The sequence below is a fragment of the Tenrec ecaudatus genome, chromosome 10 (genome assembly GCF_050624435.1).
Source record: "Tenrec ecaudatus isolate mTenEca1 chromosome 10, mTenEca1.hap1, whole genome shotgun sequence".
Taxonomy (NCBI): Eukaryota; Metazoa; Chordata; class Mammalia; order Afrosoricida; family Tenrecidae; genus Tenrec; species Tenrec ecaudatus.
Genome location: NC_134539.1, coordinates 35,709,036 through 35,723,709, shown reverse-complemented (window position 1 = coordinate 35,723,709; position 14,674 = coordinate 35,709,036). Strand labels below are relative to the sequence as shown.

Here is a 14,674-nt window from a genome sequence, read left to right as displayed (position 1 = left end):
CCTGCTTCCAAATAATCAGTTAGCGGAAATCCCCATCGGATTTCAGTGGGTTCCACTGAGGTGGGGCTGACTCGGTCAACAGCCGCTAATCACAATGGCAGGACTGCTCGTTACCGACGGTGCTAGCACATGGGTTCCAGCCCTGGGCACAACAGGCTGAAACGCTGCTCCCGTGCCACCCTACCAGCTGTTCTTAAAGCTCTAGCCCATTGGTGCAGCCATTGTGTCAACCCATCTCACCAGGCAGGATGTCCTTCCCCAGGGCAGCGTCCCTCTGGGAAGCATGTCCTAAGTACTTGGGATGAAGTCTGGCTTCAAAGGAGCATTCTAGGTGTACCTCTTTCGAGACAGGATTGTTTGTTCACCTGGCGGTCCATGGCACAGTCAGTCTTCTTTGCCAGCTCCGCGATGCGAATACATCCATCCTTCTCCAGGCTCCCTTCTCCGGTGTCCGGCTTTCCTGTGTGTGTGAGGCGACTGGCAAGACCAGGGCTGGGGTCAAGCACACCTCGGTCCTCAGAGTGACGCCTTCGCTCTTCAACCTGCAATGCGATACATCCTCTGACTCTTGACTGCGGCCGCCATGCACGCTGATGGTGGATGCAAATGAAATGAGATGGCTGCGTGTTTGCCTAGAGGACTTTCATCAAGGGTTTCCCTGGAAAGAGGGAAATACACCCCACCTTCCTGCGTGCCTGGCTTTCAGGGCTAAACAAGGGCAATCGTTTCTTCCTTATCATGACTGACTAGACTGACGGTATCAGGCTGACTGTGAGGATTTTTGTTTTCTTGACATTGAGGGTGGTCCAGATGGAAGGCTAGCATCTTTGATCATCAACAGTAAGTGCTGCAAGTTCTCTGTACTTTAAACAAACAGGTTATGCGTGTTCCCTATAACATTTACAAACATTATTAACACTGATATCAGTATTCTGCCGATCCTGATGCATGGTCTTCCTCCCATAGTCCAGCGTCTTGGATTATTTGCTCCGCGTTCGGACTGAGTAAGTATGTTAAAAGGACACAAGCCTGATGCAACCCTTCATGCCAAGTTTAAGCCACACCGTTTCCCCTTGCTGTGCTTAAAAAAAAAAAAAAAAAAAGCTTCCTGGTCGATGTAGTTTCTCACGAGCACAGTTAAATGTTCTGGAGTTCCCGTCTCCAGAATGTTATAACCCCCTGCACCCAGTCAAAGGACTTTGCATAGTCAATAAAACACGAGTGAAAATCTTCCTAGTGTTCTCTGCTGTCAGCCAAGACCCACCTGACGTCAGCCATGCCAGGCCTTGTTCCGCATCCTCTTCTGTCTTCAGCTTGGACTTCCGGCAGGTCCCTGCCACTGCTTTTGAACTATCTTAAGCCAAATTTTACTTGCATGTGATATTGTTGGATGATGTCTAAATTCTGCTGGGTCAGCTTTCTTTGGAAAGGGCACGCCCCTGGATCTTTTCCAGTCGGTTGGCCAGGAGCTGTCTTCCAAATTTCTTGGCACAGCTTAGTGAGGGCTTCCAGGACTACATGGGTTAGCTCAAACACTTCCATGGGCATGCCGTCAATTCCCAGAGCCTTGTCTTCCTCTAGTATCTTCAACACGGCGTGGACTTTTTCCTTCGATACCAGGTGTAATAGTGAAATGCCCATTCACAGCGACTCTGTGTATTCCTCCTGTCACCTTTAGATGCTTTCTGGGATCATTCTAAATGTTACCCAGAGAATCCTTGACTATTACCACTTGCGGCTTGCATTTTCCCTTCGGTTCGCACAGATGGAGAAATGCTGTGTGGTCCTGCCCTTTGGGTTTCCTAACTCCAGGTCTTTGCACCTTTCACTGGGATGGACCTTCACTTGGTCTCCTCAGCCACCCTTTGGCATTTTCTGCTCAGCTTTTGCATGCCATCATTTCTCCCAGTCGCCTTAGCAGCTCCATGTTTAAGGGAGAGTTTCTGAGTTCCTTCTGGTTTTCATTGTGGTCTTTTTTCCCCCTAATGACCTTGCTTTCTTCACATGTGAAGTTATTGCCGTCATCCCACAGCTTGTCTTTCTTGAGATTGTCTCTAATTTCTGGTGGGATCTACCCAAGGGCATAACAGGATAGCTAGAGTTAGCAAAGAAAAAGGCAAAGTGCCCAGGTAAATTTCAGATAAATAACCTTTCTCCCCTACCACCCCCAAAGTACAGGGATGCCCCAGTTATTGAGCAGAACATATTTATCAAACTTACGGTTTATCTGAAAGAAGTGAAATTCAAGTTCACTTGGGTAGCCTGGATTTCATATCACAGTCCTGCCACCATCCTTCAAGACTGAGTAACCCTTCCTCCTCCAGGAAGTCTTTCTGGATTCCTCCCTCTCCCCTTGGATTCTTCCACACCTGGTGTTTATTACAGCAGGGAGTCTACAGGGTAGTAGAGACAGCTGGATACACATGTGCTGCCACTGGCCTGTGAGCTGCCGGAGATCAAGGCAGGCTGCGATCTCTAGCTCCTCCAGCCCTGGCACACAGCTGACAGCTGGTAAAGCTTTGGTGAAGACTCTCTAACCGTCAAGCCACTTCCTTGGACATGGTTTCCTGCTAGAGAAACACAATGAGAGCCCCTGATGGGGAGTCAGGGCATGCGAATTCAAGGATTCTATGGGCAACATTTCAAATTCAGGCTTGAATCCTGTGACCTTGGGCAAAGCCCCACCCTCTCTGGGTACATCTTTCGGTACCAATGTGTCTTTTGGATATCATGAGGGAGTTAGACCAGAATTACTGTTCTCAGTCACAGATGCACATACATGTCATCTGGCAAGCTCTAAACATCCATTCCCAGGCTCCATGCAGGACGAGCCAGCCCAGTCTCCGGCGATATTCTCCTCCGTCTCCGTGGGTGAATTTGCAGCTCAGTAGGAGCTGAGAACCACAAGAAATGTTGATCTCAAGGCCCCTTCTGCCTCTCACATTCTAAGAGTCTTCTCAGCTAAAATTAGACTTGCCTCTTCATCACGAAGGAGAACTGGTTGCGAGAGAGACGTCTGCATTATTCCCAGCTCTCTGGGTTTTAATTTAGGCTGTGGCGACGTGGGCACCGGGAGTGGAGGGCCTGAGTCAGCAGCAGGTGAATCAGATCACCGTGAGTCACCTCCCGGGCCCGAGCTTCCAGCTCCCACGGAGGGGGCGGCTCAGGGCTGCAGCTTGGTTTTCGGGAGAAGCAAGGCATGGAAAGGCGGCTGGGAATCACGTGAGCATCAGCCTCCTCTGGCATGCCGGTCTTGCCATCTGGATAAAGAGCTGGAAGATGCTCTTGGAGCTCGATGGCAGCTTCCTGGAAACCTCAGAAAGGAGGGTGGAGGCAAGAAGGCCACCAGAAACTGCCAGGGGCAAAATGGAAGGATCCCTGGGCTCCCCTCTGAGCCCTGGCCTTCATCTTCTGGGTAAGCGGGTGCAGGTGGCGTGTGTTTGAATACAGACCCTGTCCATTCTAGAACTTAGCCGCCCAATAATTCCTCCCGTTCTTATCCCCCCCCGGCTTTTGCAGTAAGCGTCCCAGGTGGGCGTTGAGGGCACCGTGTTGTCCAGCCCACTCAAGGGGGAAATGGTTTGCCAAGACCCAGGGAGGGGGCCTTTCTTGTTCACACGCTGGGTGCCAGCAGCTCCAAACTTCTACAGCCTGTCCCGACTTCCGGATTCTAAAGACAGATCTTGGACATTCTCTGGAGGAATACATGCCAACAGTTGGTTTAAGAAGAAAGAACCATTTTGTAGCTTGGAGGAAGTTTGGGTTGTGAAGAGGAGGAAGGAAGGAGGTAGGGAGGAAAGGAGGGCCAGGTGACATGTCTCTTGGTGAGTCTGAAGCTGGTGTGTACACATTCCCTTTGGCACCAGGTCCAGCACCAAGGCACAACATGCCTCCTCCCGGCTTTGTGCACCCTCGTCCCCAGGAGCAAGCGATGAGAGAAAACAGCACATCAACACGGCCTCCTGCTTCATTCCACAGAGAGTCTGGAGAGGCTGCATTAGGGCCAGCAAACTTGATTTGGAAAAGAGAGAGAGAGAGCGCGCCTCAATCTTCCCCAAACTCAAAAAGGGCTATTTTTGAGTTCTGAAAAAGAACATCCAGTTCTCTTTTCTGCCTCTGCCTTGGCCGGGTTTACAAGGCCTGTCATTCCATTCAGGAGGCAGAGATAACGGCAGTCATCCCCAGGATCTGCTGCCAAGGCCTGGGCTGGGGCAGATGGCAGGCACAAAGGGGCTTTCCTGCCTCCTAGGAAAGGTGGGGGGACTACAGCTGGATGCTCCAGCCTTAGTCCCCACAGAATCCCAGGATAGGGGCCTCAGGGGAAGAGAGAACACCTGGAGTGAGAGGGTGGCCCAAGATGGCCCAAGGTGCCCCTCAGGTAGCTGCACTCTGGCAGGTGTCAACTGCCCTGAAGGGTGTTCCGAGTCTGCCTGTGAAGGGCAGCCTGCCCCTTCCCCTGTTCCCTCTGCCCCACCGGAAGGGGCTTTAAAGGTCATATTCCTGGGGGGCAGTGTTTGCAGAGGACACCCAGGGGCCTTCTGGGCCCAGAACTTCATGCTGTCCTCCCAGAATATGCTGTGCATTCTGCCAGCAGCCTGTGGGGGCACGCTTTGATGAGGGTTACACGTTTCTTGTCTGCCAGTGCACAGCACCTGCTGCTTAGCCCTATAGGAGAAGTCCTTAGGGATTTCCAAGACTGGAAATCTTTCTGGAACCAGATGGCCTCATCTTTCTCTCAAAAAGCAGCAGGTAGATTTGAGTGGTCCACCTTCTTGTTTGCAGCTTAGCCCACTGGCCCACCTTCCGTGATGTCTGCCGATGGAATGAACGCACACAAGCATGAAGGACACATCAAGAAGAAAGCCACTTAATAAACGGGGTCTCGCTTTCCTGCATCCTCGACCGAGGCCCGGGGCCCCACCTCCATGTTCTCACCACAGCATATAGGCCAAGCCTGCAGAGCAAGCTGCCCAAAGGGGCGCCTCCACCCTAGCTTCTGAGGAGCGCCTGGTGGTTTCAAACTGCTGACCTCATGGGTGGCAGGGCAATGAGTAACCACTATGCCACTGGGCAGCTCCATCCACAAAGTGCGACAATAACAAAGCCTGCTTTGTAAGATGACCGTGACTGATAAATACAACAGCCTGTCTAATGCCACTCACATAGCCGCTGGCACGTCACTGGGGGTCAGCCAATGTTCAGTCCCTCCCTCCCCAGAGACACTGCGCCTTTGAAGGGGCTGATGGGACATGACAGGCAGGCAAGGCTGGCAGTTCATGTTAGTGTGGCCCCTCTCCTTTCCGGATGTCGGAGGGTTCCATCATGTGAACAGATACGTCATTGTGGTAGATATATAATCGTTTGTCAATTTGAGGATTAAGAGTGAAGGGATAGAGTCTAGCCTGTCAATCAGATCATAGCCAATGAGGCCTCTGTGTGGGCATGGCCTTCTCCTGAGAATTCTGGGAAATCCGGTACTTCCTCCTTGCAGGCAGGAGACACTTCTCTCCCTTGGCCACTCCCTGAGAGACATTGCCGCTGACAAGACACATGGAACCACCCTGGTACCCTGAGTCGGACAAGCCACATGGAGCCAACCAGACCTCTAAAGCTGGAAAAGCCACAGAGAGACCCCTGCCAGCGCTGAGATGCTTACAACGCCATTGGACCCAAAGACTTTCTACCCACTGGCTGTGATCATCCTGCATTTGGCTTCATTGCATGTGTTTTGCGAGTCTGAAGAGGACTTTATAGATTGGTATCAGACATATGGGCTAATATTAGACTTATAGCCTTGGACTAGACTGGGTTGCTCTTGTACAGAAACCTCTTCCTTATACACATATGTGTGTCCATGGATTTGCTCTCTAGTCTGCCCACACTAACACAGTCATCACTAACCAGGCCCACACAGATTAAGAGGAGTAGCTTCCAGAAAACAGGACAGAAACACAGCATGACCCTGCAGCCCTATTTGGGCCCAGGACCTGGCAGGAGCCGGCAGTTCTGGTTCTGACTGCTGGGTCATTTGATAACCCCTCTGAGCTGCCTAATGAGGGGAGTAACGTCATGCAGGGTCATGGGAGGAGAAGGTCCGGGGTGAGTCAGTCTCACACACACACACACACGCACACACACACGCATCACCCCTTGGGCTGAAACATCTGGGCAGAGTGGAGGGCCATCTGTGGCTTCTAAACAGCAAATCCTTCACTTTACAAAGCAAGCCAGGTTCCTTGAGCTAAGAATCTGTCAACACTGGGGAGGGAGAATCCCCTCAGCTCCTGCACGTACTTCTGAGTGAAAATAAAAACCCTCTTCTCAGTCACTGACCGCTGTCCTACCTGAACCGTCCATCCCTTGGAAAGAGCTCTCTGGACACAGTGTCTACACAGCTCTTCCGAGTCACGCTGTGGGCCCAGGCCTCCCCTAGCCAGCCAGGGTCAGTCACCCTCATGCTTAGTCTAGTCTGTGCATGGCTCAGGAGAAGCAGGGGGATGGGCCAAAGCACGGAGGACTGGAGCCATGTTCACACCAGAAGCCCCTTGGCTTTCTCTGAGCCCCAGTCCGCCTCCTTGGCCCTTGCCCTGGCTTTAGTGCACCTAGATATGGCACCTGCCCTCAGCCCATTGTGGCGAACCCACCTCTGCACTGGCTTTGTCCCATTTGCATGGCTCTCCTTCTGCGCCCTGGCCCCTCAGAGTCCTGGTTCCTGCAGGGGTCCTGCCCTCTGCCCAGAGTTTCCTCGCAAGGCGATGGCCTCCACACGTATACACCCAAAGCGGACTCCTTCATGGGCAGCTGTGTCCGCCTGGGTGACCGACAGGCGCCTCAAACTCCACAGACCCTCAACGGAGGATCGAGGCATTTCCCAGAATCCTGTTCCTCCCTTGCCCTCCCCTACACAACTGGCACTGCCACCCGCTTGGTCAGTCCCTGCAGTCAGAAACCCTGGACACTGCCTTGGTTCCTTGCTCTAGGACAGCCAGCCAGCCCTCTTGCTCTTACTGCCAGCCAGGACAGCCCACCCCCACCCCTCCCTGCCCTGGAGCCTCTCCCACCCTTTCCGCCCTTCTCCATCACCTGGGGGGCGGGGTGTCAGTCAATAGCTCTAAAGTCAGCAGGATAAAAGATTCACCCATTCTCAAAGACAGGGTGTCATGGGGAGCATGGTGGTGTGCTCAGAACTCAGCCCCCCCACCACCCTGCCCCACGTGAGGTCGAGATCAGAAGGGGAGTTGTGGGAAGGTGGGCAGCGTGGAGGAGAGGTCCCCAGCAGGCTCAGTGATGGAGGTGTGGAAACACCTGGCCAGGGAGGAAGGCACTACAGCAAGGTTGTAAATGTAAATGATTCTGCCCAGCACTTTGCGAGCACCTCCCCCAGCTGTGCCCCCGCCCAGCGCCCTACCCCTCTATCTCCAGCCCCAAACTGGAGGTGCCAGGAGTCCTTGGCTCCTCCTCTTTCTCTCTTCCCACGGAGGATTTGAGGTAAATGCACTTCCTTTCTGGGATTGGACCACAGCCCCCTCCAGGACCGGGTTCCAGCCACATCAGACGGCTCCTGGGTGGGGGAGGGGGTGGCGGATTGGAGGGTTTGGGTGGCTTCACTGTTGGGTTTCCGGTTCACCACCTGGTCTCCTGGTGTCCTCATGAGGACGCACAAAGGACGCTCAAGTGGGAATAAACCATACAGGCCCCTGCAGGTGCTGGGAGCGCCGGGCACGTGAGATGCTTCTGGGATGCCCCTCTTACCTGCGATGTCGCAGAGCTCGGCATCAGAGGCGTTCGCCAAGGCCTCCTCCAGCTCGGGCTCCAGCGTCACGCTTTCCAGCACGGGATCAGTTGGCTTCTGCTTGGGGACCCAGACCTTTCCTGCAAACGCACATGGGCCGGGCGGGAGGGCGCAGCTGTGACTGGCAGCCTGGGGATGGCCAGAAGCCCTCAAGACTTCTCCCTCGGGGCCTGAGTGTCAGTGGGGTTTCCCCCCAAAATGGTAACCAGTGGTCTCCAACCAATCATCCTTCCCGCGAGAATGCGGGAAGCCGACCCCTCGGGAAAAGCTGAGCCCTCTCCCAGGAACACTGCAGTCCTGACTCTAAACCAGCCGTAAGGGGTGGGGGGTGGGAGGTGAGTTCTCAAAGAAAGCTATACTGGAAAGTCTGAGAGACCTTAATCAAGGGCTCTGGTATTTTAAAATAATCCAGAAACGTTACCACTTAGATTAGGAAAAGAAGAATTCACCAAACCAAACTCACTGCTGTCAAGTAGATTTTGACTCACAGTGACCCTACGACACAGACTAGAACAGCCCGCTGGGTTTCTGGGGCTGTAGCCCTTTAAGGGAGTAGAAACCCTCATCTTCTCCCCACAGAGCAGCTGGTGGGTTTGAACCACTGATCTTGCAGCCAGCAGTCCAACACCTAACCCACTGCCACAAACAGGGGACAGACGTCTGCCCTTGCGTTGGCGATGATGCCGGGGCAAAGGTGGTCACAGCAGTGCCCGCTGGGTGGGACTATGGACGAATCCATGGTCCCCAGACAGGGGGACCCCCAGGGGAGAGAAAGGGTGGTGGGGACGCCTACCTAGTCAGGAAGACAACGCTCCACAGAAAACATTCGCTAAAGCAAGATACATATAGTGTGGACCCTTTCAATGTCGTTCATGAAAAGTCAGATGTCTTATTTATTCCCACAACAGATATTAAGTACTTCTGAGGCTCAGGTACCTTCTTGGGGTGGGGACATGGCAGAAAGGTCCTTCCTTACGGCACTTTACCACATTGTGGAAAGAGATGGAGACGACAAACTGGAAGGTAGCAGCTGGTATTTGTGTCAGGCTGCGGTGTGGGTGAGGTGGGGGTGGCTGTTGGGGTGAGGGGGGTGGCCGGTCGGGAATGTAGTGCTGAGATGATGGCCTGAGAGCAGGCAGTGGCCCACAGTGAGGAGAAGAGCCTGAGGGTTCCCTGGGGGAGAGCCACAGCGCTGGCTGGCGCTGACATAAGGCTGCAGGGACAGCGGAGTGACAGGTGTGGGTGTGGTGGTTAGGGGAGGGGTGGCTGGGGGAGATAAAGGCAGAGGGATTCTGGACGGCCCTGGGAGGACTTTGACTTTCACTCTGAGATGGGAGCCCATCACGCTGTGCTGGAGATGGAGAAAGGTTCACCTGTAACTCTGGTTCTCCAGTGAGAAAACCCCCGCCCGGGGCGGGGCGGGGATGGAGCAGGAGACAGACTTGAGGAGGCCTGGTGAGAGGCGACCTGGACCAGGGTTGCCTCTATAGAGGGTGTGCGTGTGTGTCAATGTGTGTGCATGTCAATGCGTGTGTGCATGTATGAATACATGTGCATGTGTGTGTGTAAATGCATGCATATTCAGAAGGCTAGCCATTCAAAAGGAGTTGGTGGAGGGTGTGACTTTGAATTACTTTGCTGTGAAAATTGTTTGCTGCACATCTGTACAAATATGCTTGATACAGTTGATGTATGTAAGAGCCCCAATAAAACGATTGGGGGAAAAAGTCAGGTCCCTTCCAGCTCACTTTTTTTTTCCAATCATTTTATTAGGGATCTTACAACTCTTATCACAGTCCATCCATCTATCATGTCAAACACATTTGTGCATTTGTTGCCATCATTCTCAAAACATTTTCTTTCTACTTGAGCCCTTGGTATCAGCTCATTTTTTCCCTTCTCTCCCCTGATAGTTTATAAATTATTATTTTTCATGTCTTACACTGACTGATGTCATCCCTCACCCACTTTTCTGTAGTCCATTCCAGGGAGAGGGTTATATGGAGATCTTTGTGATAGGTTTCCTCTTTCTCCCCCCACCTTCTCCTTCCCCTCCTATCCCTACTCTCATTATTGGTCCTGGAGTTTATCTGTCCTGGATTCCCTGTGTTTCCAGCTCTTATCTGTACCAGTGTACATACTCTGGTGTAGCCAAATTTATAAGGCAGAATTGGGGTCATGATAGTAGGGGGGAGGAAATATTAAAGAACTAGAGGAAAGTTGTATGTTTCATTGGTGCTATACAGTACCGACTGGCTCATCTCTTCCTTGTGACCCTTCTGTAAGGGGATGTCTGAGATAGTTAAAGTTTATTGTGTCAACCTGGTCAATAAACACATGTGGGTTAATTGGAGGGTGGAGAGAGAAATGGCTGAGACTCGCCTTTCTAGTTCTTGGGTCTCTTGTTTTCTGATGGTCGGACCAGGGTGCAGCTGCCTTAGCCAGTTCCCTGCTTCAGCTGGAAAGGCTCAATTCCTGCAAGACATCCCTGAGGAGAAGCCGCATTGACCTATGCCGATGCAGCCCTGGGTGCTGGAGCAGCCGTGTGGAGACCCTGCCAGCGCTGAGATGCTTACACATTCCGATTCGGCTCTCCTCCTGCAGTCGGCGTCATAGTGTGTGTTTTGTGAGATGGAGGAGGACTTTGTGGATTGGTGGCGGACATATGGGTTAATGTTGGACTTGTGGGCTGGGGCAGCACTGGGTTGGGATGTTTTCTTGATGGGCACTTAACCCTTTATATAAAACTCTCTCTTATACACATGTGTTTCTGTGGATTTGTTTCTCCAATGTACCCAGACTAACACAATGTCCAATTGCCTACAGATGGGCTTTGGGTTTCCACTCTGCACTCCCCCTCATTCACTTTGATATGATTTGTTGTTCTGGGTCTTTGATGCCTGATACCTGATTTCAATGACACCTCATGATAACACAGGCTGGTGTGCTTCTTCGATGTGGACTTTGTTGCTTCTCGGCTAGATGGCCACTGGTTTATCTTCAATCCTTTAAGACCCAGACTCTATATCTTTTGATAGCTGGGCACCATCAGCTTTCTTCACCACATTTGTTTACGCACCCATTTTGTCCTCAGTGATTATGTCAGGAAGCTGAGCATCACAGAATGCCAGGTTATTAGAACAAAGTGTTCTTGCATTGAGGGAGTACTTGAGTAGAGGCCCATTGTCCATCTGCAACCTTGATATTTTTTTGCTACCTTGATACTTACCATATAAATATATACACACAGATCTATTTCCCTATCATTATATATAAATATATGTACATATGTACGTGCCTGTATTTAGACCTCTATAAATGTCCTTTGCCTCCTAGTTCTTTCCTCTATTTCCTTTTACTTTCCTCTTGTCCCACTATCATGCTTGGCCTTCATTTGGGTTTCAGTAATTCCTCTCAGTTATATTGCCCTTGATCAAGTTCTACAAGGCATCTTACGCCCTCCTCACCATCTATTTTAGATCACTTGTTCTTCTCTTGTCCCTGGGTTTGTTAACACCCACTTCGTTGCCTCCAACCCCCTCCCCTCTCCCATGTCTTCCAGGAACCATCAGTCCTGTTGTTTTCTCCTCTGGATTGGTTATCCCACCTATGTTATCTAGATAGACACTCAGAGACAATAATAAGCACAAAAACAAGACAGAGCAAAACAAAGCAACAAAAAAAAACCCCAAACAACAACAAAAAACCAACCACACACATAAAAAGAAAAGCCTATAAATAGTTTCAGGTCTGTTTGTTGACCTTTAAGAGTGTTTTCTGGTTGAGGCTGATGGGGTGCCATGTCCTGGCCCCAAAGTCTGTTTTGATATTCCCTGGGGACGTCATTGTTTTGCTCCCTTGCTGCTCTGTTGCACTCTCTTAGGGTTTGGCCCCAGTGTGGTGGGGTCAGATCGGGCACAATTCCACATTGCGTCTCCAGTGTTGACCCTGTAGCGCTATGGGTCAGGGAGGGGCAGCTCGCTTTTCTTAAGAAGGTGAGACTCGTGGAATCACACCAGTTCTAAACACAGCTGCTTGATGGATGACTCTTGGCAGCTCTGGCATATTTTTCACTGCCAATAATTATATTAAAATACAAAAAAAGGAAAGAAATTGCCTGCTGCCAAGATCCATTATCTCTATAAACAGAACAAAAATGTGTCACCACCTCCACCTAACTATTAGATCCTAGGAGCTCAGAGGCAGCCAAGGGGAGGAAGGCCCTCAGCGAGGTGACTGACCCGTGGCTGCAACAACAGGTGCAGGCAGAGGACAGTGGTCAGGAGGGCACAGGCCCGGGAGGGCTTTCCTCCTGCTATGCTTGGGGTCGCTGCAGGTGGTGGCCGACTTGATGGCACCCAGCAACAACCACAATCGGAGTCCAGGGAAGTGTCAAAGGGACGGGGGGAGGGGGGGGCGGGAATGGTGACAATAAAACCAACTGCGAGAAAGAAGATTCGCAGTATCTACCAAGCATTCAACAGACACTTAAGACTTGGCAGCAGGTCTCTTGCACAAGGTGGAGACTAAGACAGGGGTCCTCAAACTGCAGCCCGTGGGCCACATGCGGCCCGCCGTGGACATTTACCTGGCCCGCTGGGTGTTTTTGCCACTGCTGCCTGTCCTGCTTAGCAGCGGACTCGTCCAGGGTGCACAGGAATTTGTTCATATTGAAACTATCGTCTGGCCCTCCAACCGTCTGAGGGACAGTGAACTGGCCCCCTGTTTAAAAAGTGAGCCAGCTGAGCCCCAGAGCAGTGTCAGGGTTGTTTCTTCACCCTCATCTGCTGTGATTGTCATCCTGCCTCAGTTTACCCATTTTTCAAACACATGGGTGGAATGACAGGACCTTTAAGGTCCAGTGAAATCCAGGGAGTCTTTTATCTCTATCGGCTGTGCAGAACCCCGGCCTCGAGGCTCAGCTCTCGGGTGGCCTCGCTCGCAGGCTGACCAGCCTACTGCTCTCCACACCCAGCAGCGCCGGGCCCCCCTTCAGGATGCCTCTGCCCGCCACACAGTGCTGCCACACTTCTTTAGTACAGCCCCCCCCCCCACCAGGCGTGCCGGCTGTCCATGTTTTAGGTGAAACCTGGACTGAGCTCCAGTTCCAGGGCTTGGATGGTCAAGTCTTCCCACAACATCTGCCCTTGCTGCCTCTGTCCATTCATTATTCATGGTGCAAGGTGTTGCGCTAACCCAGGGACAGGGACACAGACGAGACGGGACCACGCACAGGCCAGAAAAGAGCTAAATAGATGATCCGGGGAATTGTCTAATTCCACCCATGGAGTGAGCGCCTACCACGGGCTGGGAATCCATCAGTGGCTGATCACTAGACTCAAGACTGCAGTCTTCACTGTCTCAGGAAGAAGCCTCTAAGATTCTCTACACGACCCTCTAAGGATCATTAGTTTCAGCCCATTCCTTCCTTCAACAGCCCTCTGTGGAGCCAAGCCCTGTGGGCAAACGCAGCCCCAGCCCCGCCCCTCCGGGAGCATATGGGTGAGTGGGAGAGGGACACAGGAAGATGACGGTGAAATGTGAGCTGGTATGAAGTACACACAGTGTATGTCGCTCCTGCGACAGAGACCACCGGAGGGTGAGTCGGAGGGGAAGGCGTACCCTAACGATAGACAGACGGCTTCCTCCGAAAGAGAAGACAAGCCAGTTAAGAGCCCAGGAGGACAGCGGATACTTGTACAGCCCTTACTACTGCCAGACACTGTGCTGTCCTCAGCAACCCCAACCCAAACGGGCACGGCTGCCCGGTGGGTCTCTGAGACTCTCGGTCTTTACTGCAGTAGAAAGTCTCATCTTTCTCCCGAGGAGTGGCTGGTGGTTTCAAACTGTGGCCCTTGGGTCGCAGTGAGTTATGCATTTTGGTTGCTCACTGTAAGATCAGCAGTTCAAACTCAGCTGCTCCTCGGGAGATGGATGACGCTTTCTACTCCTGTAAACAGTTATACTCCCGGAAAGCCACCTATAGGCAGGTTTACTCTCTCTATAGGGTCCCTGCGGGATCCCTGGTGTCGGAGTGGTTATGCATCAGGCTGTGAACTGCGAGGTCAGTGCGGGGAACCACCAGCCACTCCGTGGGAGAAAGACAGGGCTTTCTACTCCCATAAAGAGCTTCAGTCTTGGACGCTCACAGGGACAGTTCTACTCTGTCCTGTAGGGCCACTGTGAGGAGGCCACGACTCGATGGCTGTGAGTCTGAGTTAGGGGGGAGGGTCGTTCTGAGTCAGAATGAATTTGAGACTTGTCCCATGTGCTTTATTTCTGTCTTAGCTCATTTAACTCTCAGAGCGAACTCCTGGTGGCTCCCCACCACAGGCCTTTCCGTTTGCTGCCGAGCGCCCCATCACTGCTCTGGGAGGACTGGTGAAAGCATTCTTGTCACCTCCACCTCCCGGAGGGAGAGACGGCGGCATAGCAGCTGTGAGCACCCCTGGGGTCAGAAGCTAACCACCCACCTCCCAAAGGGAGAGAGAAGCAGCCAGGAAGCCCCAGGCTCGGGGCTGGGAGGCGGGACTAGCACCCCTAGAGGGAAGGAAGGCCTTGCAGCAGAAGACAGCTGGGGTGCTCAGGGCCAAAAGGCAGCCCCGTGAGCAGCAAGCACGTCCTCCTAGGCCCTTCCCAGTGGCTTGCCTTGGGGTGGCAGAGGGATGTGAGAGGCAGGGAGAGAAAGGGCTAGGGGGTCCAGTCGCATCTGGCCCAACCCAGGGCCTGGCACACAGTTGGTGCTCAATGGATGCACAGGGACTAGCACACAGTGGAACCTGCAGCAGCCAGAACTCATGGCTGAGCGGCCTAGTTTCCCCAGGCTCGCTGGTGCTCCCCCCTGACAGGCCCTCGCACCATCTTCCTCAAACTCAAACTCAC

The 14,674-nt window shown here is 52.5% G+C and overlaps 1 protein-coding gene across 1 annotated transcript in view; it reads right to left on the bottom strand.

Moving 5' to 3' along the window:
- The window catches only part of TMOD1 (tropomodulin 1), a 77,129-nt gene that overhangs the window by 29,581 nt on the left and 32,874 nt on the right, over nt 1-14,674 (bottom strand). The window contains exon 4 of the mRNA XM_075558986.1: nt 7,753-7,872. Within this exon, the coding sequence (XP_075415101.1) occupies nt 7,753-7,872 (120 nt within the window). The remainder of the gene's footprint in view (nt 1-7,752; nt 7,873-14,674) is intronic.